Below are 27,193 nucleotides of genomic sequence, written 5' to 3'. Positions count from 1 at the left end.
CTGCGCGACATCCCAGAAGGAAAGAGGGATGTCGGGGCCGCCTTTTTTTTTCGCCAACAGAAGGAGCGCAATTGCGCTCCTGCGCAAAAGTGAGTTTAAAAACAAAAACCTGAACCCGCTCCCCACCCTCGATGTGCACGGACAGCCCCCGTGCAGCTCCATGCCTATTTTAAGAGCCCCGCTGCTTGCAGGGAAGAAGGGACAACCCGGGAGCAGAGACCAAATAGCCCGCGCTCCTCGGGATGGTCCCAGGACCATGGAAAAATCAGGGTTTCCACGGTTCCCGATATCCTGAGGAAAGTCCTTGGTTGCCCCCAGGATCCCCTGTGCATCATTTGGGAGCACAGGGACGATCCAGGGATATAGGCATGGTGCAGCAACCCACACTAAGGGTGGGGTTGTGGAAATGCGGAAAAACTATTATTTTGAGGAGCACCCTCCCACCCATGTTCCCCAGCAACTGGTGCGCACAGGCTTACTGCCTCGAATATTGGAAACAGCACACAACCATCAGGGCTAGAAGCCACTGATAGCCTTCTCCTCCAGGAATTTCTCCAACCCCCTTTTAAAGCCGTCCAAATTGGTGGCCATCACTACATCTTGTGGTAGTGAGTTCCATAGTTTAACTATGCACTGTGTGAAGAAGAACTTCCTTTTTCTGTTCTGAATCTCCCACCAATCAACTTCATGGGATGACCCCTTTGGGTTCTAGTATTTTGAGAGAGGGAGGAAAATGTTTCCCCGTCCACATTCTCCACAGATCACCCCAAGCAATCCAGTGAAACATCAGAAAGGGAAACGCACCGTCAAACGGACCATCAAATCTCTCCACACCTTTCCTAAATGTCCAAAGGCTATCGAACCAGGGGCTCAAAGCAATAAGGCCAGACGCTTTACACCGCTGGAACAGCCTTCCCCAACCTGGTTTCCTCTAGAGGTTTTCGACTACAGCTCCCAGCATTCCTGAGCACTGGCCATGCTGGATGGTTGCTGGTGGGAGCTGGAGTCCAAAACATCTGGAGGACACCAGGTTGGAGGAAGCTGTGCTAGAGATTTGAGATCTGTTGGAGAAGCATCCCACCAACGCAACATATATGCTATGATGGGAGAAGGGAGAGGGCCTTCTCTGTGGTGGCACCCCGACTGTGCAATGCCCTCCCCTTGGAGGCCCGACTGGCGCCAACGCTGTTTTCATTTCGACGCCAAGTGGCTTTTTAACAAAGCCTTTGATGGCCAAACTCACTAAGATGGCACATTGATTTAACTGTTTTAACTGCTTTTAAATTATATATCGTTTTAACTTGGTGCATGGTTTAATTTGTTTTTAACTGTGCATATTTATTGTTTTATGCTGTATGCTTTTATCTGTACGCCGCCCTGAGACCTTAATGATATAGGGCGGGATATAAATATTTTAAATAAATAATAATAATAATAATAAATAAGCTGCTGACCGTTTCTCCGCTGCACTTTAGCGCCATCCCAGCTGATGGTCAGAGTGTGGTGCTGCAGCTATCAGCTCAGCAGGGATCAGGTGATACAAGCTACCAGTAGGGTTAACTCCTGGTGGTTGTATTAAATAGCTGACTCTGGCCTGGCTCCTCAGTTTGAGTCACCCGGAGCTGTCCTTCAACTGCTCGTCACCGCTGGCCAGCTGGGTTTCAGACCGCCAGCCCTAACACTTGGACAGGGAGTGCAGGAGCTTCCACATGTAAACCGGCTGAAACCCTTGCCCACCCCGCAAAAAATAGGAAGGGGCAGCTGACGTGGAGGCAGTGAGAGACTTTGTATTTCTGGGCGCAAAGATTACTGCAGACGCTGACTGCAGCCAGGAAATCAGAAGACGTTTACTTCTTGGGAGGAGAGCAATGACAAATCTTGATAAAATAGTCAAGAGCAGAGACACCACACTGACAACAAAGGTCCGCATAGTTAAAGCAATGGTATTCCCCGTAGTAACCTATGGCTGCGAGAGCTGGACCATTAGGAAGGCTGAGCGAAGGAAGATAGATGCTTTTGAACTGTGGTGTTGGAGGAAAATCCTGAGAGTGCCGTGGACTGCAAGAAGATCAAACCAGTCCATACTCCAGGAAATAAAGCCAGACTGCTCCCTTGACGGAATGGTATTAAAGGCAAAACTGAAGTACTTTGGCCACATAATGAGAGACAGGATACCCTGGAGAAGAGGCTGATGCTAGGGAAAGTGGAAGGCAAAAGGAAGAGGGGCCGACCAAGGGCAAGATGGAGGGATGATATTCTGGAGGTGACAGACTTGACCTTGGGGGAGCTGGGAGTGGCAACGGCCGACATAAAGCTCTGGTGTGGGCTGGTCCATGAAGTCACGAAGAGTCGGAAACAACTGAACACATAAACAACAACAAGCTGACCTTTGAGTTTGCGCTTGCAGTCCTCGAGCTGCAGGGCGGCACACGTCGTCTCCAGGTTCTCACTTTCCGCGCAGTGCATGACAAAGAAGAGCTTCCACAGCATCTTACTGGAAAGCGTCCCGTACGGCATCTCGGACATGAAGAGCCACACGCCCAGCCTGTGGGGATTTGAAAGCCAAAAAGAAAGGCTCTGCGCATGGTGGGCAGCTACTCCTGCCGTGTTTCTCAGAGGGCGCGCAAGCGAACCACCCGTGCATTGCACCAAGGACAGGGTCTCAAGAGTTAACAGCAGCGAAGAGCTCACAAAAACGGTATTAACAGAAGACTTAGGAATATAGGAAGTTGTTTTGTTTTGTTTTTACTCTAGTCTTCCCCAATCTGGTGCCCTCCAGATGTGCTGGACTACAACTCCCAGAATCCTCTAGGCTGGGGAAGGGTGGTCTATTCTAACAGCTGCTGCTTGGAGGTGAGAGCTTTTCCCTGTGGGGAAAATGGGGCAGGACCATGGAAGGATCCTGACGAGAGACTCAGTCTTCCCTCTGCCTGAGTCTTGTCCTGCAGAAGTCTGGGTTGCTTCTTTCGGAACCGACACACTCCGCACTATACATTTTTGTTTTGTTTTAAAAAATATATGTTGGGGTCATCGATGCTTTTTAACTATTGCCAAATCTAAAGCGGTCAAAGGATTTCGAGAGCCTGGTGTAGTGATCAAAGCACTTGACGGGGAAACCCAGATCCCCTCTCAGCCATGAAGCTCACAGGGCGGCTTTGAGCCAGTCACTGATTCTCGGCCTAACCTACCTCACAGGGTTGTTGTGAGGACAGAAGAGAGAGGAGGAGGATCATGTATGCCGCCTTAGGCTCCGTGTAGGAAATGGTGGGATATCTATTTTATTTATTACATTTTTTATACAGCCCAATAGCCAAAGCTCCCTGGGTGGTTCACAATTAAAACCATAAAATGCCAGACAATAAAATAAAGGGGATAACGTTCAATACAAACGGTTAAAGGTTTAAAACTACGATAGAAAAATAACCAATAGAAGGGAGCCACTGTGCAAACATTTAAAATACAGTACCAGATAAAAAACAAACTGAAAAACTAAAATGCATGGGATGTAAACGTAACAAATAAATACATATTTCACACTTGCATGGTACAGGCAGAGCACACAGGACTGGGAGTGACTGGCCTTCCCTGGATTCGAGGCGAGGCAAATTTCCACAGTGACAAGCCAATGTTTCACGCCAGTCCTCTATTCAGCAAGGATCTCTTCTCGATCCTCCCAGAGTGCAGGACACGGAATAATGGGCTCAAGTTACAGGAAATCAGATTCCAGCTGGACATCAGGAAAAACTTCCTGACTGTTAGAGCAGTACGACAGTGGAACCAATGACCTAGGGAGGTGGTGGTCTCTCCCACACTAGAGGCCTTCAAGAGGCAGCTGGACAACCATCTGTCAGGGATGCTTTAGGGTGGATTCCTGCATTGAGCAGGGGGTTGGACTCGATGGCCTTGTAGGCCCCTTCCGACTCTGCTATTCTATGATTCCTGCATTGAGCAGGGGGTTGGACTCGATGGCCTTATAGGCCCCTTCCAACTCTGCTATTCTATGATCCTATGATTCCTGCATTGAGCAGGGGGTTGGACTCGATGGCCTTATAGGCCCCTTCCAACTCTCCTATTCTATGATTCTATGATTCCTGCATTAAGCAGGGGGTTGGACTCGATGGCCTTATAGGCCCCTTCCAACTCTCCTATTCTATGATTCTATGATTCCTGCATTAAGCAGGGGGTTGGACTCGATGGCTTATAGGCCCCTTCCAACTCTACTATTCTATGATTCTATGAATTAGAGAGGAGCCTTTAAAGAACTTCAGAGCTAGATATCTGTGGGTCCTGCCTGGCATCACAACTCTCTCCTTATTTGCAGCTAGATTCAGCACAACATCCCCAACTGTCATTCATTCCCCCACCCAGCAGGGCCCACCGCTTCCTACCTTTTCGCTTTCAGTACGTGCAGAACAGCCCTGAGAAAGAGCTCATCAAATTCCACTTGCAGTTTCTCGACAGAGTAAGGGTGCGTCGCGTAGCTGGAGTCTTTAGCACGGCTGACATATTGGGCCCAGTGATCGCTCACGTAGCAAAGTGTCATCCTACACGACGAGTTGGAAGTGAAGAAAGAGAGAGCAAGAAAAACCATGAAACAGAATCCAAGGCCTTAGCCAGACCTACCTCTTATCATGCGACGGAGGAGGGAAGATCCCGCGATGTGATTATCGGGAGATCCCTTCTCCGTTTACACGTGAGGCGTGACGACCTCAGGAGGAGAGGCATCACACCCGCCATTTTTAATTTTTTTTAAAGCAACCAGAGTGCATGAACGCTCGTGAACAAAATGTAAGTCTTTTTTAAAAAAATAATTTAAATTCCCGCTCCCCGCACCCGATGAACACAGCTCCAAGCTCCACACGAGTAATTGCACGGAGCCGGGCCATACCATGGCAACAGGCCAAACTAGGCCCAAAGTGTAGGGCTATATCCAGGATGATCAGGGGTCTGGAAACAAAGCCCTATGAAGAGACTGAAAGAACTGGGCATGTTTAGCCTGGAGAAGAGAAGACTGAGGGGAGACATGATAACACTCTTCAAATACTTAAAAGGTTGTCACACAGAGGAGGGCCAGGATCTCTTTGCGATCCTCCCAGAGTGCCCTCCTCTGTGTGACAACTTTTCAAGTATTTGAAGAGTGCTATCATGTCTCCCCTCAATCTTCTCTTCTCCAGGCTAAACATGCCCATTTGTCCTGGATCTCCCATCAATCAGTTTCATGGGGTGACCCTTTTGGGTTCTAGTATTATGAGAGAGGGAGAAAAATGTCTCCCCCTCCACACCATGCATTATTTTGTACACCTCTATCATGTCTCCCCTCAGCCTCCTCTTCTCCAAGCTAAACAATCCCAGTTGATGTAACCTTCCCTCCTAGGGAAGATTCTTCAGCCCCTTAATCATTTAATTGCCCTTTTCTGCACTTTTTCTAGCTCAATAATATCGTTTTTTAGGTGTGGTGACCAGAACTGTACAGAGTACTCTAAGTGTGTTCGCACCACAGATTGCGCACCATCAAGAGAAAAACTTGATCAGCAGAGTCTATTGCACCCATTCCGCACGGATGCAGACATTTGTCCATCGGGATGTTACTGAATCGTCCACTTAACAGAGCAGAGGGCAACACATTGAAACGAGGAAGCGTGAACAGCCTCCAGGATTTGGAAACAGCAACTGCATTCAAATACATAGCTAACAATTCCATATTTTAGCTCTGCATCCTTGCCTGATGAGGCGACCGATCCGTTTCACAAGCTGCCGATAGCGGGCTCGGTTGAAGGTCTCCAGACCCACCGCTAGAAGTTCCAGTAAAGAGTTAGCGAACGCAAAGATCTTCATCATCTCTTGGGCCGTGGTTTTCTCAGGAGCATAAATACCTGTGCAATTTAAAAAAAAAAAATTTCAGAGTGGCAAACACAGTTCAGGATGCTGTCAACAAGTTCACTAGAAGTCGGTTTTAACACATCACGCCAGTCCTTTTCCAGCTTCATTGGCTACCAGTCCAGGTCTGGGCCCGATTCAAAGTGCTGGTATTGACATTTAAAGCACTAAACGGTTTGGGGCCAGGTTATCTGAAGGAACGCCTCCTCCCATATGTACCTGCCCAGACCCTAAGGTCATCCTCAGGGGTCCTTCTCCGTGAGCCCCTGCCAAAGGAAGTGAGGCAAGTGGCTACCAGGAGGAGCAGGGCCTTCTCTGCTGTGGCACCCCGGCTGTGGAATGAGCTCCCTAAGGAGGTTCTCTTGGCACCTACATTATATGCTTTTAGATGCCAGGTGAAGACCTTTTTATTCTCCCAGCATTTTAGTCTATAAATAAATTTTAACTTGGTGTTTTAAATTTGTAATTTTGCATTGCTGCTGTTTTTATCTGGTTGAGCTTTTATATTGTATTTTATATTATGGTTTTATACTGTTGTTTTATACTTTGAATGGTTTTAATTTTTGTGAACCGCCCAGAGAGCTCCAGATATTGGGCGGTATAGAAATGTAATAAATAAATAAATAAAAAATAAGTTAAGCTGTGGTGCCATGTATTCCAGCAATTCTTAGTCTTAAGCACTGTCCCAGTGATTAGCAAAACCAGGCTAGAGCAGCCTTCCCAGCCAATGCTGGCTGGGGATGATGGGGGTTGCAGTCCAACACATCTGGTGGGCACGAGGTTGGGGAAGGCTGGGTAAAGACACCTTCACTTCCAAATGCAGAAATTAATGTTCACCTGTAGGCAATTAAAGGTGTGCCTGGAAAGGTTCCAAGCAGTACAAATTGATGTTTAAGAACTGTAACAGTCCTCTCGTTACCTACATATGGTCAAAACTTTATCTTAGCCCGGTGTGCACGAACGCCAGACCACAAGGTTAAAGTTGTTGCCAGTCTATACCGCATCAAGCTGCAAGTAGAAAACTGCTTGACAATGGGCCCATTCAGGAGACACCTTTAAGACACCTTAAACCATGGCTTTAACCATGGTGGTTAATTTATTTATTTATTACACTTATATACAGCTCCCATAGCCAGGGCTCTCTGGGCAGTTTACAGAAATTCTAAAATTGAGATAAAAACAAGTATACAAAATTTAAAACTCTAAAACACAGAACATACACACATAAAGCATTAAAAACTGTTCAAAAACTAAACATGTGGGTGATTAAGATGTGCGGCCATACGCCTGGGCAAAGAGGAAAGTCTTAACCTGGTGCCGGAAAGATAGCAGCGTTAGTGCCAGGCGAGCCTCGTCAGGGAGATCATTCCATAGTCTGGGGGCCACCACCAAAAAGGCCCTATCCCTCGTTGCCACACTCCGAGCCTCACTTGGAGTAGGCACCCGGAGGAGGACCTTAGATGTTGAACGTAGTGACCGGGTATATTCACGTCGGGAGAGGCGTTCTGTCAGGTATTGTGGTCCCAAGCCATGTAAGGCTTTATAGGTCAAAACCAGCACCTTGAATTGGGCTCGGAAACATACAGGCAGCCAGTGCAAGTGGACCAGAGCAGGTGTTATATGGTCAAACCTTCTGGTTCCCGAAATCAATCTGGCCACTGCATTTTGCACGAGCTGCAGCTTCCGAACCGTCTTCAAAGGCAGCCCTACGTAGAGCGCATTGCAGTAATCCAACTTGGAGGTTACCAGAGCATGGACAACTGAAGCCAGGTTATCCCTGTGTAGATAGGGGCGTAGCTGGGCCACCAACCGGAGTTTGTAGAAGGCACTCCGTGCCACTGAGGTCACCTGAGCCTCCAGTGACAACGATGGATCTAAAAGAACCCCCAAGCTACGAACCTGCTCCTTCAGGGGGAGTGCAATCCCATCCAGAACCGGTAGAACACCCCCCATCCTGTCAGCGGAATCACCTACTAACAGCATCTCAGTCTTGTCTGGATTGAGTCTCAGTTTATTAGCCCTCATCCATTGTCGCAGCCAGGCACCGGTTCAACACATCCACAGCCTCTCCTGCTGAAGATGAAAAGGAGAAATAGAGCTGTGTGTCATCAGCATACTGATGACAGCACACTCCAAAGCTCCGGATGACCAGAAAGCCAGGCTGTGTTCAGAAGACATCTTAAACCATGGTTTTAACTATGTTGAATTTTGCTTTATTCACTGTGGTTGAAGCCATGGTTTAAGGTGTCTTATGAACTGGGCCAACAGTGCCCGATATACTTAACTGCACATAGAAAGGTTCCAGTCTTCTTCCTGATATGCGCATATTCTACGTGCAGGGACTGTGTTCATGACAACATGATCTATTTGTGTCACGCTCATTTGTAGAATAAATAAATATCGTCTTTTGGTACTTATTTTCCCGTCACCACCACCACTCTTACACTGTCAAAACACAGTCTTGTGATCTCAGGACACTTGCTTGATATTCCACATCGTAAGCAACAACACCCACACTTGAACATTGGAAATAGAGAGAATGATCCCTAAATAACTGACTGGTTGTTCTGTCCCAGAGAAAACTTTATAGATGTATGTATGATAGATAGATAGAAGACACCTTAAACCCTGCTGGTTAAGGCTTTTGGTTAAACAGCAGGGTTTAAAGTGCCTTGCGTGATACGTTTTGCTAAACCCAGCTCAGTCACTAACCACAGCCAGACTGTCTGCAGTAAGGTGAGCGGCTCTAACCGTGGCTTAAAGTGTTGTGTGCAACAGCACGGCTTGTGGTCAGTGCTAACCCCAGAGAACCACATTTTCACTAACCTCAGAGCCTGGGGTGTCGTCTGAACAGCCCCATAGATACATCACTTACATCTGCTAATATTCCACATCACTTTCTTTTTTTCAAAAGAAAATTTCATTACGTATCAGACATTCTGCATCATTTAATTACTACCAAACCCAAATTCCTTTGGGAGTTCAGTCACCTTTCGAATCGAATCCAAGAATATGCTGGAAGAGTTCATGAAAGGGGAATTGAGACAAAAGCACAACCAGGTCATCTTCGAGAAGAAGGACCCAGCTAGTATCAGGGTCTTCATCCTAGAAAGAAAGAAAGAAAGGAAGGAAGGAAGGAAGGAAGGAAGGAAGGAACCACATCAAGGGATTGCATTTTCTATTGTTAAGGAAGAGCCCAGGACCAGTAGGAGGCACGGATGAATGCTAGCTCCTCCCAAAAAGGATTTTAAGGGATCCAGAAGATTGATTGGGATCTACTGGTAGACAAGGAGATTTGCACTGGAGCAACAAGGGTTTCTAACTCCCAATTGTCTAATCAAGCAAAGCTGAAAGTGGAAACTTTCTCCACCCTGGCTGACTTTGAGCTAATCACTTTTCTCTCTGCTCACCTGTTCCTCACCTGGAAAATATTCATATAAATTGGTTGCCTTTGACCAGGTCTTGACGCAGCTTTGCAGACCGGTTTTAGAGTCGTGCGTCAAAATCCCTGATCTGTAGTAACTCAGATTTGTACCTGTACACCCTGGGTTCTGCCCTCTCAGCTACTGTTTTACACTTAGCTCCAACCCGGCCCACTATTTTGCACCTGGCTCCTGTTGGTGGACTTTGGTGTTCTCCTAAAAAAAAAATAGATGTCACAAAATTGAAGGCAGCCCACGTTTCTGCACAAACACCTTCTAAACCCAATTGTGCTCTTCTGGGAAAAGAATGAGATCTTCTCACGCAGGCTACCACAAATTCACTTGCCAGAGGCAAGGGCCCACGCTAAGCATCTCATCAAGAATGCCCTTCTCTCTTCTCAGGAGAGGTTCCAACCAATAGGACAATTAAGACAGAAAAGCTACACTTGGCCTGCTTTGTTCCTGCTTCCCCGGGTCTCAAGTCTAAACTCGAAAGTGCGTAAAAAACCATCTTTTTATGATACCTCTTCTCCGCCTTCATCTACCAAAGTCCAGTTTCCAGATTCCTTCCCAGATGAGGAGGTCCTCCGTTCACTGGGTTTCATGTGGCACATAAACTCCGCTCGATTTCTGCAGGTTACAAAGTGAGACAAGCCACGAAAATCAGGTTGGCACAGCAGAAGAGGGATGGCAAGCTGTGATCGTCTTTGCTAATATTGTAAGATGGATTTACCAACTCCTTCTCCCCTCCCCACCCTCATACACACACACACTCACAAAGGCTGTTCAGACAACATGTTAGTCAACGCAGTGTGAAAACTGCACTCAACGGTTGAGTTATTATTATTATTATTATTATTATTATTACCGTATTTCTTCGATTCTAAGACGCCATCGATTGTAAGACACACACTAATTTCAGTACCACCAACAGAAAAAAAAGCTTTGATTCTAAGAAATAATAAACACACCCGCAATTCTAAGACGCACCCCGTTTTTAGAGATGTTTATATGGGGGGGGGGGGGGAAGTGCGTCTTAGAATCAAAGAAATACGGTATTATTATTATAACCAAAGATCTGTGAGTCAGGGGAAGTGGAGGACATTCAACATTATCCATTGTGATGCCCTTTATATAAATCCCCTAGACAAAAAATTCTTGACTACATTCTTCATTTTCTTTCTAACCGACCTTCCCTTGAGCAATTCTGTATCTTGCTGGCTGGCAATAATGCGTTTATTACTGCTCAGGTTGCAAAATTTGCCTTGACTGCAAGTAAGGCATCAAGACCATTTACAAGTATTGTAATAGGGAGTTGGAGATTTTGCCCTTTTTAAATGTGTTGTTCTAGTTCCCCACTGTGGAGCTCTTAATTTATGTAAAAGCGATTTTGTATTTTTATACTCTCGTATTTTTGTTGATCTTTTTATTTTATTTTAAATTACCTATTTTTACTCCACTTTTAACTTGCATTTTATTTTTCTAACTACGTATGTTAAATTGTGATGGCTTACTGCTTTTAACAATAAATATTTCATTCAGAGTAAATCCCATTATTATTAACCATATTTATATACCGCTCCCCATTCAAAATTTCAGAGCAATGTACAAGATAAAATACAATAAAAACAGAATAAAACACCTTAAAAAAGATTTATTTGTTTTTTAAAGTGAACCCTGAACCATGGCTGGTCATTAAGACAAGGCTTCCTGGAACAATTACATTTTCAGGAGGCGCTGAAAGGAATACAAAGTTGACGCCTGCCTGACCTCCAGAGGCAGGGAATTCCATAGGAGGGGGACATACTCCCTACACATGTGCTAACTCCATCGTTTTGTGACTGTGGTCCACTGTGGAGTTGAGTAAAATCCATCACGACGTTTGATTGACAGTTCCTCCGCCCTCTCTCCTCCCCCCGGTCCTCCCGATGGCATCCCATCAGCCACTGCTGCAGAAAAAAACAATCCCGGCGGTTCTCCTAGAGCGGCAGTCACTCCTTTCGCCTCTCTTGCCAGGGAACTCTGTAGCCAGTGGGAAAAGTCCACTCAACGCAATGGAAAATTCCACACGCCACGCCACGCGACTGTGCAGGAACTCTCCTCTGCACAGCGTGGATATTCTGCGTGGAGTGTTTTCCAAAAAAAACCTCCACCGTCGCGTGGAGCTTTCCCACCACACAACACATTTTTCAACAGTGGTGTAAAAACTCCACTGTGGAGTTCTAGAACCGCCGCTGAGAAACGTGTTGTCTGAACTGAGCCAAGCGCTCCCCCTCCAGGGTTCTCCAAGGGGCAACGCCCCCTTTCCCTGGCCCCGCCCCTTTGGGCCAACTACCAATAGATCGGTGATTTCCTGGCGTTTGTGCAGTTCTACCCCCTATTCTAAAAGTTCGAAATGCCTCTCCTAAGGCTTACTTAGAGGGAGTAAGAGCTGAAGCTAAAATATGCTGGAATTTCCGGTCTCTCCCACCACTGGTACGTGCCCTCCCTGTGTCTCAACGGAACGGAATTCAGCCCTGGGGCTGGGAGAGGTTCAACAACACCCCTGACCTAAACCCACATTCTCTCTCCTCCGGACTTACTTGGCAGGAGACATCAGCAAAGCGAGGGACTGCATGAAATGGAAGACCCCGGCTGGACTGCCCAGAACCCGAATCTGAATGCAAAGGAGGTGGAGAGAAATTAAGAATACGTATTAAATCGGAGTTGGGTATTATGGGGCGTATAGCTCTATCTAGTATAGCTTTAACTGTTGCGATGAAGAGGGTATTTCACCAGGTGCTGCGTGCATACAAATGACACCTGCTGAAATGCCCTCTTCTATCCAAGTGTTAAAGATACAGGAGCCCCGTTCTCCTTTCCATAGGGTCACCCTAGCCTTAAAAGGAAGATCAAACATCCGCACCTGAATGAATGGAACGGCCCATTTGCTGACACCGGCCGGGCAGCGAAGAATGTGGTTGAGGAGGAAGAGATGGTCCCCAGGAGATCCAATCCTTTGCAAAACCGACACCTGAAGTGGCGGGAGACCATTTCAAAGGCAATCGGAGAAGGGGAGACGTAAGATAAGATTTAAATCACGCCTGAAATCACTCTCTGTGTCAGCCGCACGCATCTCGCTTCGCCCAGGCCAAGACTTTTAACAACGTTCATACATCTAATATTCAGAAATTCCCCTTCGTTACAAACCACGTATTTTTTTAACAGAACGCAGACATTGGGGTGGATTGGAAGATTCACTCCAGCCATATGCAGACATCCAAGGAGCTGTGAAGCTTTGACCCACCCTGATACGAATACAGAACCGTGCTTAAAACAGGTTAAGCAGCAACTAACTTGTATCAAGTGAACTGCAGTGTGCTATACCTGTGTTATGCTAAGCCGGTGTTTCGGGTGATTCAGGTTGGTGCCTCTAAGATCAATTCTCCCCCACCTACCCACCTTCCATAACAGAAATAGAACCTAAAGGCACAATCCTATGCATGTTGAGAGAGAGGAAAAGGTCCTACAATTCCCAGCTTTCCCCAGCCAGCAATGCTGGGAGTTGTAGGACTTACTTACTTATTTATTTATTTATTTATTGCACTTATATACCGCCCCCATAGCCAGGGCTCACTGGGCGGTTTACAGAAATTCTAAAATTAAGATAAAAACGAGTATACAAAACTTAAAATTCTAAAACACAGAAACATACACACATAAAGCATTAAAAACTGCTAAAAAACTAAACATGTGGGTGATTAAGATGTGCCGCCATATGCCTGGGCAAAGAGGAAAGTCTTAACCTGGCACCGGAAAGATAGCAGCGTTGGTGCCAGGCGAGCCTCATCAGGGAGATCGTTCCATAGTCTGGGGGCCACCACCGAAAAGGCCCTGTCCCTCGTTGCCACATTCCGAGCCTCTCTCGGAGTAGGCACTCGGAGGAGGACCTTAGATGTTGAACATAGTGACTGGGTATATTCACGTCGGGAGAGGCGTTCCGTCAGGTGTTGTGGTCCCAAGCTGTGTAAGGCTTTATAGGTCAAAACCAGCACCTTGAATTGGGCTCGGAAACATACAGGCAGCCAGTGCAAGCGGACCAGAGCAGGTGTTATATGGTCAAACCTTCTGGTTCCCGAAATCAATCTGGCCGCTGCATTTTGCACGAGCTGCAGCTTCCGAACCGTCTTCAAAGGCAGCTCTACGTAGAGTGCATTGCAGTAATCTAACTTGGAGATAACCAAAACATGGACAACTGAAGCCAGGTTATCCCTGTCCAGATAGGGGCGTAGCTGGGCCACCAACCGGAGTTTGTAGAAGGCACTCCGTGCCACTGAGGTCACCTGAGCCTCAAGTGACAATGATGGATCTAAAAGAACCCCCAAGCTACGAACCTGCTCCTTCAGGGTGAGTGCAATCCCATCCGTGCGTGTCTAAGCACACATCGGATTGCAACTTACGCTTTGTAAAAATAGCTGAGTAAAGCCAGTACATCCCGCAAACCTTCAGACATCAGCAAATAGGAATCAGCAAATCTTGGTGCGTTCTTTGGATCTGCTCCCCTTCACCACCCACCTCCCTGAGTAAAATGTGGACCCATAGAGATAAAAAAAAATGAAAGAACACTCCGGCAACACGTTTTTGCCTGGATGAGCGGAAGGTCCGTCTCCTGCCGTAGAACGGTCTACGCCGGGTTACTCACCAGCCTCCGAAGCCACGAGAGAATGTCGTGCTGAAAATGCGGATCTTCAACCACCCGCCGGGTAAAGCTGAAGAGAACGCTGATGCATTCCTTCAAGGGACCCAAGTCTGAGGAGACGTTTTCTGTCTGCTTAAGAGCTGTGAACAGGGCAGGAGGAAAGAATTAGGAGCACTGACTCAAAATCCTACTCAGCCAGGAAGCTTACTGAGTGGCCTTAGTGATTTCGGTATCTCTCAACCTAGCCTACCTCACAGGGTTGTTGTGACATGGCATGAACAAGTTCCCGCCTCATGAAGAGACGAGCACAACAGATGGGAATAATCAAATTCTGGCTGGCTGCCTATGGCCTTCTGAAACCTGTGGGCCTCTCGTGAGAGCTCACGGAAGAAAGCCCACATTCTGAAGTGTGATTTATTTATAGTTTCTTTATTTAATTTATATCCCACATTTCCTCCCGAAAATGGCGCTCAAGGCAGATAACAATACCATACCGAATAAAAACAAAATCTTAATTGAAATATAACATAAATAAATAAATTGAAAGAACTGTTAAAAACCCGTCAATAAAAGAAATGAAACAGCACAGAAGCAATGAAAATAAAAACATTTCAACAGCAAGCAGGCCTGCCTGAATGAAGTCATCTTTGCCTGCTGCGGAAGGACAGCAGAGACGGATCCAAACTAACCTCCACCGGCAGATTTCCATAGCCTGGGAACAGCCACCAAAAAGGCCCTGTCTCACAACTTCAGCAAACATGCCTCTGACTGTGTCGGGACTAAAAGAAAGCCCCCCGCCAAAGATCTTAAAACCCAGGCAGGCTCATATGGGAGAAGGGGGCCTTTCAGGATGAGGCCTTGGCCACGGAGCCCTGAATTCAACACCAGTCACTCTCGGCCTCACCTACTTCGCAGGGCAGTTGTAAGAGGGAGGTGAGAAGCGATAACCATCACCCTGACCTCCTTGGCATGTACTTGGAATCAAGAAAATAAGTAGCACTTTGCTAATATACTTTGACTAACAGAAAGAGAAGTAGGGTTCAAACAACTGCTCTCATGTGTTCAAAGAATGCATGATGGGTCATGGGGGGCCATGCAGGCTAGCCCCACCTCAACAGCTAATGCACCTGATGGCCACATACTCCGCTGTCCATTCATTGGGCGCATGCATGTAGTAATGCAGTGCTCCACACTATATCCAATGTATGGATGTAGGGAGGGGGGTGTCCCTTGGGCCAAACAAGACCCCACCTCCAATTCATGGAGGAGTTCTATAAGCACACCCTGGTACATGTGGAGGACCCCTTCTCGCACACACTGAATGCATGGTACGGGGCGCAGGACTCAGCCACATCTCAGTCGTGTACACAAATTCTGTGACCTGCCAAAATTATGCAAGTTAAGCTTAGATGACATGCTGTGTGAGGGGGGTCATCTGAACACACACAGGGCTTCATTCACATCATTTAGGCAGGTCACAGAATTTGGGCTCCCTTAGGGATAAATGCCAAGTTCTACATTTAGGAAATGGAAACCAAATGCACAGTTACAAGATGGGGGATACTTGGCTCAGCAATACTACAAACGAGAAGGATATTGGAATTGTTGTAGATCACAAGCTGAATATGAGCCAACAGTGTGATATGGCTGCAAGAAAGGCCAATGCTATTTTGGGCTGCATTAATAGAAGTATAGCTTCCAAATCACGTGAGGTACTGGTTCCCCTCTATCCAGCCCTGGTTAGGCCTCATCTAGAGTATTGCGTCCAGTTCTGGGCTCCACAATTCAAGAAGGTCGCAGACAAGCTGGAGCGTGTTCAGAGGAGGGCAACCAGGATGATCAGGGGTCTGGAAACAGATCCCTATGAGGAGAGACTGAAAGAACTGGGCATGTTTAGCCTGGAGAAGAGAAGATGGAGGGGAGACATGATAGCACTCTTCAAATCCTTAAAAGGTTGTCACACAGAGGAGGGCCAGGATCTCTTCTCGAGCCTCCCAGAGTGCAGGACACGGAATAACGGGCTCAAGTTAAAGGAAGCCAGATTCCAGCTGGACATCAGGAAAAACTTCTTGACTGTTAGAGCAGTGCGACAATGGAATCAGTTACCTAGGGAGGTTGTGGCCTCTCCCACCCTAGAGGCCTTCAAGAGGCAGCTGGACAAGCATCTGTCGGGGATGCTTTAGGGTGGATTCCTGCATTGAGCTGGGGGTTGGACTCGATGGCCTTGTAGGCCCCTTCCAACTCTGCTATTCTATGATACTATGATTCTATGATTCTAGCACAAAGCGCCACTATTTCGTCTTAGCACGCAGCATCCTGTGCCCTGCGGACTGCAGCGCAACACTCTGCCGACGCCCAACCCGGTGGAACGCACCTGGCTCCTGCTGCTGAATGCCCACGGCCATCAGCAAGGAAGAGCCACTGAGCAATCCGTAGAGGTAGGACTCCACCTGCAGCCGGGACAGGACGGAGGTGTACAAGTGCAAGGCCAGCGTCTGATGCACGTGGCCGGCCTGAGCCTCAAACAGTTTCTTCAGTTCTTCCAAAGCGCCTTCATTCACCTCGACCGTCTGGTAGCGATGGTGGCCGGACACTTTGCACTGGTCGGCGCAGACGCCCTGCAAAGGGAGACAATGACACCATACGTTCAAACAGTGAGGGTTAGCAATGGAGGGCGGAAATGTGAATGGATGCAGCCGGGCGATCTAAAATACAGCCGCTGAGCCTGGGATTGCATAGCCCGCCACGTGGGGAACCCTCTTCGTCTCAGCATAGTTATTTCAAAGGTGTCTAGGCTGGCCTTCGATACTGCGTCCAGTTCTGGGATCCACAATTCAAGAAGGACGCAGACAAGCTGGAGCGTGTTCAGAGGAGGACAACCAGGATGATCAGGGGTCTGGAAACAAAGCCCTCTGAAGAGAGACTGAAAGAACTGGGCAAGTTTAGCCTGGAGAAGAGAAGGTTGAGGGGAGACATGATAGCACTCTTCAAATACTTAAAAGGTTGTCACACAGAGGAGGGCCAGGATGTCTTCTCGATCCTCCCAGAGTGCAGGACACAGAATAACAGGCTCAAGTTAAAGGAAGCCAGATTCCAGCTGGACATCAGGAAAAACTTCCTGACTATTAGAGCAGTATGACAATGGAATCAGTGACCTAGGGAGGTTGTGGGCTCTCCCCCACTAGAGGCCTTCAAGAGGCAGCTGGACAACCATCTGTCAGGGATGCTTTAGGGTGGATTCCTGCATTGAGCAGGGGGTTGGACTCGATGGCCTTGTAGGCCCCTTCCAACTCTGCTATTCTATGATTCTATGAAAACTATCAGGATAATAAAACACCAGTATGAAATATGGCTGAAAATATAGCAAGCTTCATGTGTTGTCGCCCTGGGAACATTTCGAATGGCAGCATTATTTAAAAAATAAACTAAATAAAAAGTTAAGAAGAACATAAGTGCCCTGCTGGATCAGACCAACGGTCCATCTAGTCCAGCACTCTGTTCACACAGTGGCCAACCAGCCATCGGCCAGGGATGAACAAACAGGACATGGTGCAACAGTACCCTTCCACCCATGTTCCCCAGCAACTGATGCACACAGGCTTATTACCTCGAATACTGGAGATAGCACACAACCATCAAGGCTTGTAGCCATGGACAGCCTTCACCTCCAGGAATTTATCCAACCCCCTTTTAAAGCCATCCGAATTGGTGGCCATCACTACATCTTGTGGTAGTGAGTTCCATAATTTAACTATGTGCTGTGTGAAGAACTACTTCCTTGTATTACTGGATATAAGAATCACTGACTCAGCTTTGAACTAACTGACTACAACCAATCAACTAATTAAGACTGTAATCCTATACTATTTTTTTTGAGAGTAAGTCCAAATGAACTCAATGCGACTTAGTTCTGAGTAGACGTGTATAGGATTGTGTTGTAAGTATATGTACTGCAACACTTACAGCTCTGTAAGAAGGGACGGCTGCTCTTACGTATTAGAACCTAATTTGAAATTATATTTAGAAAGTGGGGGGGGAGACACCTTATTACAAATTAAATCTGGAATTTGCCTCTCCCAAAGAGCCAGTAGTTTTTTTGGGCTGTGACTTTAAACGTACCAATTTTATTAACTAAGAGATAAATGTAAACTGTTCATGGTATCAGCTACACTAAACACCTTTTCACAAAGCTGGGATACAGACTATGCTTTGTCCACATTTTGTATCCCTTCATTCATGCAAAAGTTCATTTTGGAGCACAAAAGAGAACCTCCGTACACCCCAGCTGGAAATTTTTCTAACTGACAAGTATGCTTTGATGAAAGCTTTAATCAATTAATCACACTAATGAGTCCGCTGAAGCCTGCAGCCCCAGATCTTTTAAGTCTTAAAAAACAGCCGTTTGGGTTCACACACATGGATTTTGCACATGAGATACTGTAAGGCTAAAATACTTTCATAATGCAAGAACGTTGAGTAGGCACATCCCATTCTTCAGCAGTAAGTTCAAGGCCTGACATAAACTAAATTATGGAATTCACACCCACAAGATGCTGCGGAGGCCATCAGCTTGATAACTTAAAGTGGATTATTTATTTATTTATTCGTTACATTTTTATACCGCCCAATAGCCGAAGATCTCTGGGTGGTTCACAAAAATTAGACATATTTATGTCAAATTAGACATATTTATGAAAGAACTGGGCATGTTTAGAATGGAGAAGAGAAGATTGAGGGGAGACATGATAGCACTCTTCAAATACTTAAAAGGTTGTCACACAGAGGAGGGCCAGGATCTCTTCTTGATCCTCCCAGAGTGCAGGATACAGAATAACGGGCTCAAGTTAAAGGAAGCCAGATACCAGCTGGACATCAGGAAAAACTTCCTGACTGTTAGAGCAGTACGACAATGGAATCAGTTACCTAGGGAGGTTGTGGCCTCTCCCACACTAGAGGCATTCAAGAGTCAGCTGGACAACCATCTGTCAGGGATGCTTTAGGGTGGATTCCTGCATTGTGCAGGGGGTTGGACTCGATGGCCTTGTAGGCCCCTTCCAACTCTGCTATTCTATGATTCTATGATTTATGGACATATATCTGGAGGATCACATAGAATCATAGACTGGGTTCAGACAACACGAAAACTAATGGTGGGTTAAATAGTCAACGGTTGGTTATTGTGTCATCTGTCGAAACATTCACAGGATTATACCTTAATTGGCTAGTAGCCTGTGTTTCCAAGCTAGCCATGGAGAAGGGGCCTTCTCTTCCTCCATGGGTAGCATGGAAGTACAGGCTACTAGCCTCTTTGCAGGCCAGTTAAAAAAAAGTGCAGCCTAGTATCTTTGGCAGGCTTGTTTACCATGCTGCCACAAAGAAACTAAGCTGACTCATTCTCCCGAAGATGGCTGCTTTTCACATGCGGAACGTCTTGCAACAGAGAACTCAAAACAGGAGAGCTCTGGCTATTGGGCGGTATAGAAATGTAATAAATAAATAAATAAATAAATACCCGGCACCAACTCAATTTTGAAGTGGACAAGCCTAAAGAGCGCTGATCTACATGATGTCCCGATGTGTTGGATCACAACTCCCATAATCTTCAGCCATTAGCCACGCTGGCTGGAAATTATCGGAGTTGTGGTTCGACGTATCTGGAGGGCTCCAGGTTGGGTTTTGTTATTTTCATTGTGTTTTATGTTTTTAGCACTCTTAAGAACGTAAGAAAAACCATGCTGGGTGAGACCATGGGTCCATCTGGTCCAACATTCTGTTCACCCAGTTGGCGACCAGCTGCCCATGGGAAACCCACAAGCAGAACACGGGTGCAACAACACCCTCCTGTCTATGTTCCCCAGCAACTGGTACACACAGGCATATTGCCTCTGATACTGGTAGCCTCCTCCTCCAGGAATCAGTCCAATCCCTTTTAAAAGCCATCCAAGTTGGTGGCCATCACTACGTCTTGTGGCAGCGAATACCATAGTTTAACTATGCACTGTGTGAAGAAGTATTTCCTTTTATCTGTCCTGAATCTCCCAACAACCAAGCCCAGGTTCCAGTATTATGAGAGTGGGAGAGAAATGCCTCCCTATCCACCTTCTCCACACCATGCATCATTTTGTACACCTCTACCATGCCTCCCCTTAGCCTCCTTTTTTCCAAGCTGAACAATCCCAGCTGTTGCAACCTTTCCTCTTAGGGGAGGTGCTCCAGCCCCTGGATCATTTCAGTTGCCCTTTTCTGCACTTTTTCCAGCTCTACATCTTTTTTAAGTGTGGAGAGCAGAGCTGTACACAATATTCTATATATAGTCATACCATAAATTTATAAAAAGGTAGGATGGTGACGTTGAGTTTTTAATGTCTTAACGGTTATGGGTTTCATTGTTTGTACGCCACCTCAGAAGGGTGTCTGCCCTGAAAGACAGCCCAGAAATATTTCTAGTAAATAAATGATAATAAATAAAGGTTGATTTTGGAGAAACACATGAAGCAGCTCTAACTACTCTCCAAATACTTGAAAGGTTGTCACACAGAGGAGGGCCAGGATCTCTTCTCGATCCTCTCAGAGTGCAGGACACGGAATAACGGGCTCAAGTTAAAGGAAGCCAAATTCCAGCTGGACATCAGGAAAAACTTCCTGACTGTTAGAGCAGTATGACAATAGGACCAATAACCTAGGGAGGTGGTGGGCTCTCCCACATTAGAGTCATTCAAGAGGCAGCTGGACAGCCATCTGTCAGGGATGCTTTAAAGTGGATTCCTGCATTGAGCAGGGGGTTGGACTCGATGGCCTTACAGGCCCCTTCCAACTCAACTATTCTATGATTCTATGAAACCAACTCCCATTACTCCACCTGGACATTCTGCTGCTCATCCTTAAAAGCCCAGAGGCGACCTTTAACACTTTGGCAATCCGAGGTCAGCGTCTGCAGCTCCGCTTCTGCCAAAAGCAGTTGCTTCCGACAGCGCCAGTAGTTCAGCAACAGCTCAAAGAACTCGTGCCTGTCCTGGTGCGCGACACTCCCAAACTCCTCCACGTAGGAATCGACGTTCTCCAGCCAGGAGCACGGCTCAAAGACCTTCAGCTGCTCTTTGCTAAAAGGCACCAGCTCCGGTTCAACCGGAAGCTCAGGATAGAGCCTCTCCGTCGGTACCTGGGGTTTGATAGCAAGGCCCGCCAGACGCTCGTGGAAGAACTCCAACGGCAGGTCTGGATAAAGCGTTTGGAAACCAGCATTCGGAACGTGTTCTTTGACTTCTTTGATAGGGGCAGAGATGGTGGCAAGACCCTCTTCAGAAGAACAGGGAAGAAGAGGTTTTATATGGCACATGTTCTCAGGTTCTGGGTTCTGGGCACTTGCCATCGGTGGGTGGGTGCAAAAACTTCTCTTTTCCATGAGGTCACAGGATGACGTTTCACCAGCATCTGCTTTTGCGAGGTCCTGAGTACTGCATGTTGCTTCGCCAACATCATTTCCCTCCTCCAAAGGTCTTGCTCTGAATTCTTCCGCCTGCGTTGGAGGTTTCGAAAGGGCAGCGCCTGGGGATCCTTCCTTATCTCGGGTTCGCTCATTCAGTGGGACGTCCGTCACATTTTCTCTCTCCCCAGCTTCGCTACAGAGCTTGGACTCTGGAACACGTTCCACCGGGGGATCGCTGTAACGAGAAGCTCCTTCTTGATCTTTCTCTGACCCAGGAAGGGACAGCTGAGATGGGGCTGCCTCCTCCACTTCACACTTTTTCTTTTTTTCCTAACGGGGAGAAGAAGAGTAACATGAAATTATTTGAGATCTGAACCATCACAAGAGTTGTGAGCTAGTCAATCCAGCCAAATGACAGCATCATCGACTATCCAAATTAGCAAGGGTGAGTTCTACTTCTCCTTTTAAGCCATAAGTGAGTAAAGGTGCAAACCTAAGCAGGTTTAGACGGGGGGGGGGGGGACACAACCTGTAACTTTGAGCATTCCCCAGCCAGCTTGAGAATTTCAGCAGACAATCTTAGCATTTATTTATTTATTTATTTGTTTGTTACATTTATATTTATTTATTACATTTATATACTGCCCCCATAGCCGAAGCTCTCTGGGCGGTTTACAAACAACATGTGAGAAAGCTGTTATTGGGAGCATTGTTCCAAGGAGGATTTCTGTGTCCCTTGGTGCCAACTGGTGTCTTTAACGGACAACATTATTTTGGGGTTGAAAAGTGTGCACTCACGCACCACCCATTCGTTTGAAAAGAGCTTGCGTCCTGAAGAAGCAGGTACGAGGCCTGCCCAATCCGAAATCTCCCTTCCAAAAGAAGGAGGGACCTTCTGCAAGAGGAAGGGTTCTGCTGGCAGAGGGTCCTTCTGCCCGAATTTTTTGGGGGTCCTCCCCTACACACACCACAGCTCACCCCGTTCAGCAGGGTCTGTGTCGCATTTTGCAGGGGGTTGGAGGGCCTGCAAATGAGCCTCATGTGGCGCAGAGCGGTAAAGCAGCAGTTTCTGCAGCTGAAACTCTCCCCACGGCCTGAGTTCGATCCCAGCGGAAGCTGGTTTCAGGCAGCCGGCTCGGGTCGACTCAGCCTTCCATCCTTCCAAGGTCGGTAAAATGAGTACCCAGTTAGCTGGGGGAAAGGTAATAACGGCCAGGGAAGGCAACGGCAAACCAAGGCCTTCCAAGAAAACATCAGCGAAACCTGGCGTCCCTCCAGGAGTCAGTAATGACTCAGTGCTTGCACAAGAGGTTCCTTTCCTTTCCTTTCTTTGGAGGGCCTGCAGTGAAAAAGAGCAGGTGGGGAAAACCACTTGCCCTGAGCCTGCTTAAATCCAGATCAAACCCAAACTCTTCTATTGCACCATCCCCTGCCCTTGCTCATTGAATTTTATGGGGAATCTTCCATTCCCCAGTGCCTTGAATTTGTAATGCACCCACGTTTTCCCACCACTTCTTCTGTCTTTTCTCTTACTACAGAAAAATACATTAAAAAGGAATGGATGGGAGATTTGCCCAAAGCCTTCAAATTATTATTTATTTATATAGCACCATCAACGTACATGGTGCTGTAAATAGTAAAACAATAAAACAGCGACACCCTGCCACATGGGCTTACCGTCTAATGACATCGTAAGAAAGCAATCCGAAAGGGAAGAGAATGCACCAAACAGGCACAGGAGACAATGAAACTAACAGTGTAAAAAGTAAGATCAAAATCAAGTTCTAAGAGCTTTAGAAAAAGGGAAAGTTTTCAACTGAGCTTTAAAAACTGTCACTGAACGCGTGGTCCGCAAATGCTCCGGAAGCCATAAGTAATATCGCGACAACATGCATTCTGTATCAAAGAATTTGATCTTAACGTGTCAAAAATGGGTTGGATTTTCACCACCACAAGTAGACTCCGTGGGTTTTTTTGCTTTTGCCTTCTGATTACTGCCATGTTTCCCCCACCACCACTCAAAAAAGCTGCTCCTGTGGGTCAGGAGACTGTGTGGAAAGGGTAAAAATCTGGACACATAAACAGAAGTATCTTCCATACACACAAAAGCACGTTTAGATCCAAGCCATAGATTAATATGCCCAGTTTTAGCTGCCTCATCTATTTCACTGGGGACTTTTTGTCCTTATAACTGCCAGCCTCATGTATGTGTGAGTTTTAAATAAAGCCCTTTTTAAATTGCCTAATCTGCTTCTGCTTCTTTTTTGCCTTTAACTGCCAAGCCATTCTGTGTGTTTGTGTTTTCATTGGCTGTTTTTATTGCTTTTATTGTGTGGTGCTTTTTCGTTTTTAACATTTATTGTATTTTTAATGTTTTTACTGCCAGCCCCATCGAAACTGTTGTGACAAGATAAAAAATACCTCTTATAAACAACCTTCCACTCTTTCTTCTGCAGATGTGTTTAGCTTCACTCATTGTGAAATAATTCCCCAGTTAATAAAACCATGGTGGGGTGTTTTTTAAAAAACAATCCAACACCCTGAATGTGTGCCAAGACCCTAAGGAAATGCCATGTGAGAGTCACAGGCTTCCCAAGAATGGGGGTTAATTGACGCCATGAGTTTGCTGCTCTCACAGGCAAAGGTTGTCACCCAAAGGAGGGCCAGGATCTCTTCTCGATCCTCCCAGAGTGCAGGACACGGAATAACGGGCTCAAGTTAAAGGAAGCCAGATTCCAGCTGGACATCAGGAAAAACTTCCTGACTGTTAGCGCAGTACGACAATGGAATCAGTTGCCTGGTGAGGTTGTGGGCTCTCCCACACTAGAGGCCTTCAAGAGGCAGCTGGACAACCCTCTGTCAGGGATGCTTTAGGGTGGATTCCTGCATTGAGCAGGGGGTTGGACTCGATGGCCTTGTAGGCCCCTTCCAACTCTGCTATTCTATGATTCTACGAACACAGAAGACCACACGCAACCTCTTTTTAGGCAGAAAAGTAACCCTGATCCACAAAAGCAGTGGGCCACCACAATATTTCAACGTACAAACTATTCCAGGGTGTTATGGATTCCAAAGAAACCAAGCATTCATTTATTTTCCCAACTCGATGTCCTCCCGATGTTTTGGACTACAACTACCAGCATTCTGGCTGGGCCTGAAGGGAGTTGAAGTCCAAACATCTGGAAGGCTCCAGGTTGGGGAAGGCGGCTTTAAATAAAGAATATGCTTCCAGCCTGCATGGATGCAGACATGTGCTTATGAAAGGAAAGACAGTGGCCCAGGTAAGGGACTTTCAATCCTCTTTACAATGGAATTTGGCAAGTAGGTTGGCAACTACATCAGCCGCTTTCTCCCCTTCACTTTTTCTTCTAGACACTTTCTGATCTGACGCAGGGACAAAGAGAAAGCAGTCCCAAAATGAATTGGGGGTGGCGGCATAAGTGGAGACACAGCAGTACAATGAGCATGAGAAGAACGGAGCTGCGCCCCTTCCTAGAGTTGGAAGACCTAAAGACGGTCGTGCACACGCTGGAAACTCTGAGGCTCAACTTCTGCAGTGCGCCGTACATAGGGCTACCTTTGTGCCTAGTCCGGAAACTTCAACTAGTGCAAAATATGGCAGCCAGGTTGGTCACCGGTACACCTAGGGGTGACCACATCACACCAGTCTTAAAATCTCTTCACTGGCTGCCAATTAGTTTCCGGGTGAAGTATAAAGTCTTGGTTATCACCTTTAAAGCCCTACATGGTTTGGGTCCAGGCTACCTGCGGGATCGCCTTCTCCCATACAATCCGCCCTGCACACTCAAGTCCTCTGGGAAGAATTTACTCCAGCCAACAAAAACAAGGCTGACAATTATTACCCAGAGGACCTTTTCTTCTGCCGCTCCCAGTTTGTGGAATGGCTTGCCGGGAAAGATTCGTCAACTTAACAGTCTTCCAGAATTTAAGAAAGCCATAAAGACTAGTCTCTTCCGGCAGGTCTACCGAGATGAATTTTAAACCTAATATGTTGTGATTGTTATTTTAATATTGTATTGGTTTTATATGCTCTTTTAAATAGTTTTATGTATTATATTGTACTTAATGTTGTTCCCCGCCTCGATCCAGAGGGAGAGGTGGATAAGAAATATATTCATTATTATTATTATTATTATTATTATTATTGGTCCACAAACACTTCTGACTCTCTTAGCCATCCCACAAACCATTCCAGAGAGTACAGTGTAGCAAATCTTCACAGGCGCACTTGGTGGGAACATGAGAGAGGGCCTTCTCGGTGGCTGCTCCAGAGCTCTGGAACTCTCTTCCCGGGGAAGGTAGGCTGGCTCCCTCCTTGATGGGCTTTCGGAAGCGGGTTAAAACTTTTTTGTTCCAGCAGGCCTTTGGAGAATAATCTGGCCCTCCATCTATGTTAATGTCTTATAATTTTGTTGTGTGTTTTAAACGTTTATGGTTTTGTTTCCCGCCCCCCCCCCCCCCCAATGTATGTTTTAAACTTTGTAAGGCTGCCTTGAGGCCCAGCATTGGGCAAAAGGCAGAATACAAATTATTATTATTATTATTATTATTATTATTATTATTATTAGAAGAAGAAGAAGAAGAAGAAGAAAGGTAGCACTGTGAGGGTAGCGGGTGCGGAATACCAGCAGATCCACGTGCAGCTCAAAGAAGCCCACCAAAGGAACAATCTCCTGACCAGTTTGCTCCTCCATGTCCCTGCCCATGAAATCTTCAGCAGGCTTTGTCCTTCCTACATGTCCGTCCTTTGTCCTTCCTACTACCAACGGAGGCTGGTGGTTCCGCTGTCAGTGAGGAAGTGAATCCGCTCCAGGTTTCAGTCAGAACTCCGAAGGGGCCACCCAAGGTGCAAAGCTTCTTTATGTTTATCCAACGGATAGCTCCTCTAGAGTTCTGACTGAAACCCGGGGCGGATTAACCAGCCCACTGACATTGGAGCCACCAGCCTCCTCTGAGGACTGGCCTTTGCCATCCTCTTCCTTTAACCCCACCTTCCCCCCAAAGCCCTGGCTTTCGGCCCTTCACTTCCTTCCCCCAGCACGGGTCTTCTGATGGGGCATGAGAAGAAGTCCGCCACCTGCTCTTAGACAAGGTAGATCGTTAAATGGAGCCCCGACATTGGGGGGCAGTCTACCCCAGGGGCAATGTGTTGCATCCAGTGTTCGGCCTACTTAGGCAAGACCAATTGAAATGAATGGGGCAGGTTAGTTGTGACTTACGTAAGTCCTATCCATTTCAATGGGTCTGCTCTAAGTAGGGCCAACATTGGATACAGCCCAGTCGGTCACCATGAGGAAGAGGATGCTGGGCTATGTAGGACCTTGGCCTGACCCAGCAGACAGGCTCTTCTGATGGAGGAGGAGGAGGAGGAGGACGACGACTATGCATCAGCAATCAGCCAGGAGAGCAAAATGGAGCCTCTCCATCGGCCTTCCCCAACCTGCAATTGCAACTACAAGTCTCATCTCCCTCCCCAGTCCGGTGTCTTGAAATACAATCCCCATTCTCCCCCAGTCAGGTACCTCAGACTACAATTCCCACTCTCCCCCCCATGCCAACTATCTTGAACTACAGCTCCCATTCTCCCCCCAGCCAAATGTCTTGGACTACAGTTCCCATTCTCCCCCCCAGCCAAATGTCTCGGACTACAGCTCCCGTTCTCCCACCGCCAGGTATCTTGAACTGCAGCTACCATTCTCCCCCCTCCGAGCCAGGTGTCCCGAACTACAGTTCCCATTCTGCCCCCTCGAGCTATGCGCCTTGGACTAC

At 46.8% G+C, this 27,193-nt stretch overlaps 1 protein-coding gene across 1 annotated transcript in view; it reads right to left on the bottom strand.

The window, feature by feature from the left end:
* Positions 1 to 27,193, bottom strand: part of EPG5 (ectopic P-granules 5 autophagy tethering factor) — a 93,413-nt gene that overhangs the window by 65,616 nt on the left and 604 nt on the right. The window contains exons 2-11 of the mRNA XM_063128280.1: positions 20,837 to 21,733; positions 16,352 to 16,595; positions 13,981 to 14,117; positions 12,205 to 12,312; positions 11,882 to 11,955; positions 9,824 to 9,929; positions 8,868 to 8,982; positions 5,723 to 5,873; positions 4,389 to 4,544; positions 2,388 to 2,545 (exon numbers count right to left, since the gene is read on the bottom strand). Of these exons, the coding sequence (XP_062984350.1) occupies positions 2,388 to 2,545; positions 4,389 to 4,544; positions 5,723 to 5,873; positions 8,868 to 8,982; positions 9,824 to 9,929; positions 11,882 to 11,955; positions 12,205 to 12,312; positions 13,981 to 14,117; positions 16,352 to 16,595; positions 20,837 to 21,733 (2,146 nt within the window). The remainder of the gene's footprint in view (positions 1 to 2,387; positions 2,546 to 4,388; positions 4,545 to 5,722; positions 5,874 to 8,867; positions 8,983 to 9,823; positions 9,930 to 11,881; positions 11,956 to 12,204; positions 12,313 to 13,980; positions 14,118 to 16,351; positions 16,596 to 20,836; positions 21,734 to 27,193) is intronic.

Source organism: Elgaria multicarinata, chromosome 6, assembly GCF_023053635.1.
Source record: "Elgaria multicarinata webbii isolate HBS135686 ecotype San Diego chromosome 6, rElgMul1.1.pri, whole genome shotgun sequence".
NCBI lineage: Eukaryota > Metazoa > Chordata > Lepidosauria > Squamata > Anguidae > Elgaria > Elgaria multicarinata.
Note: the sequence above shows the minus strand (reverse complement) of the source record. Positions and strands in the feature narration are given on the sequence as shown.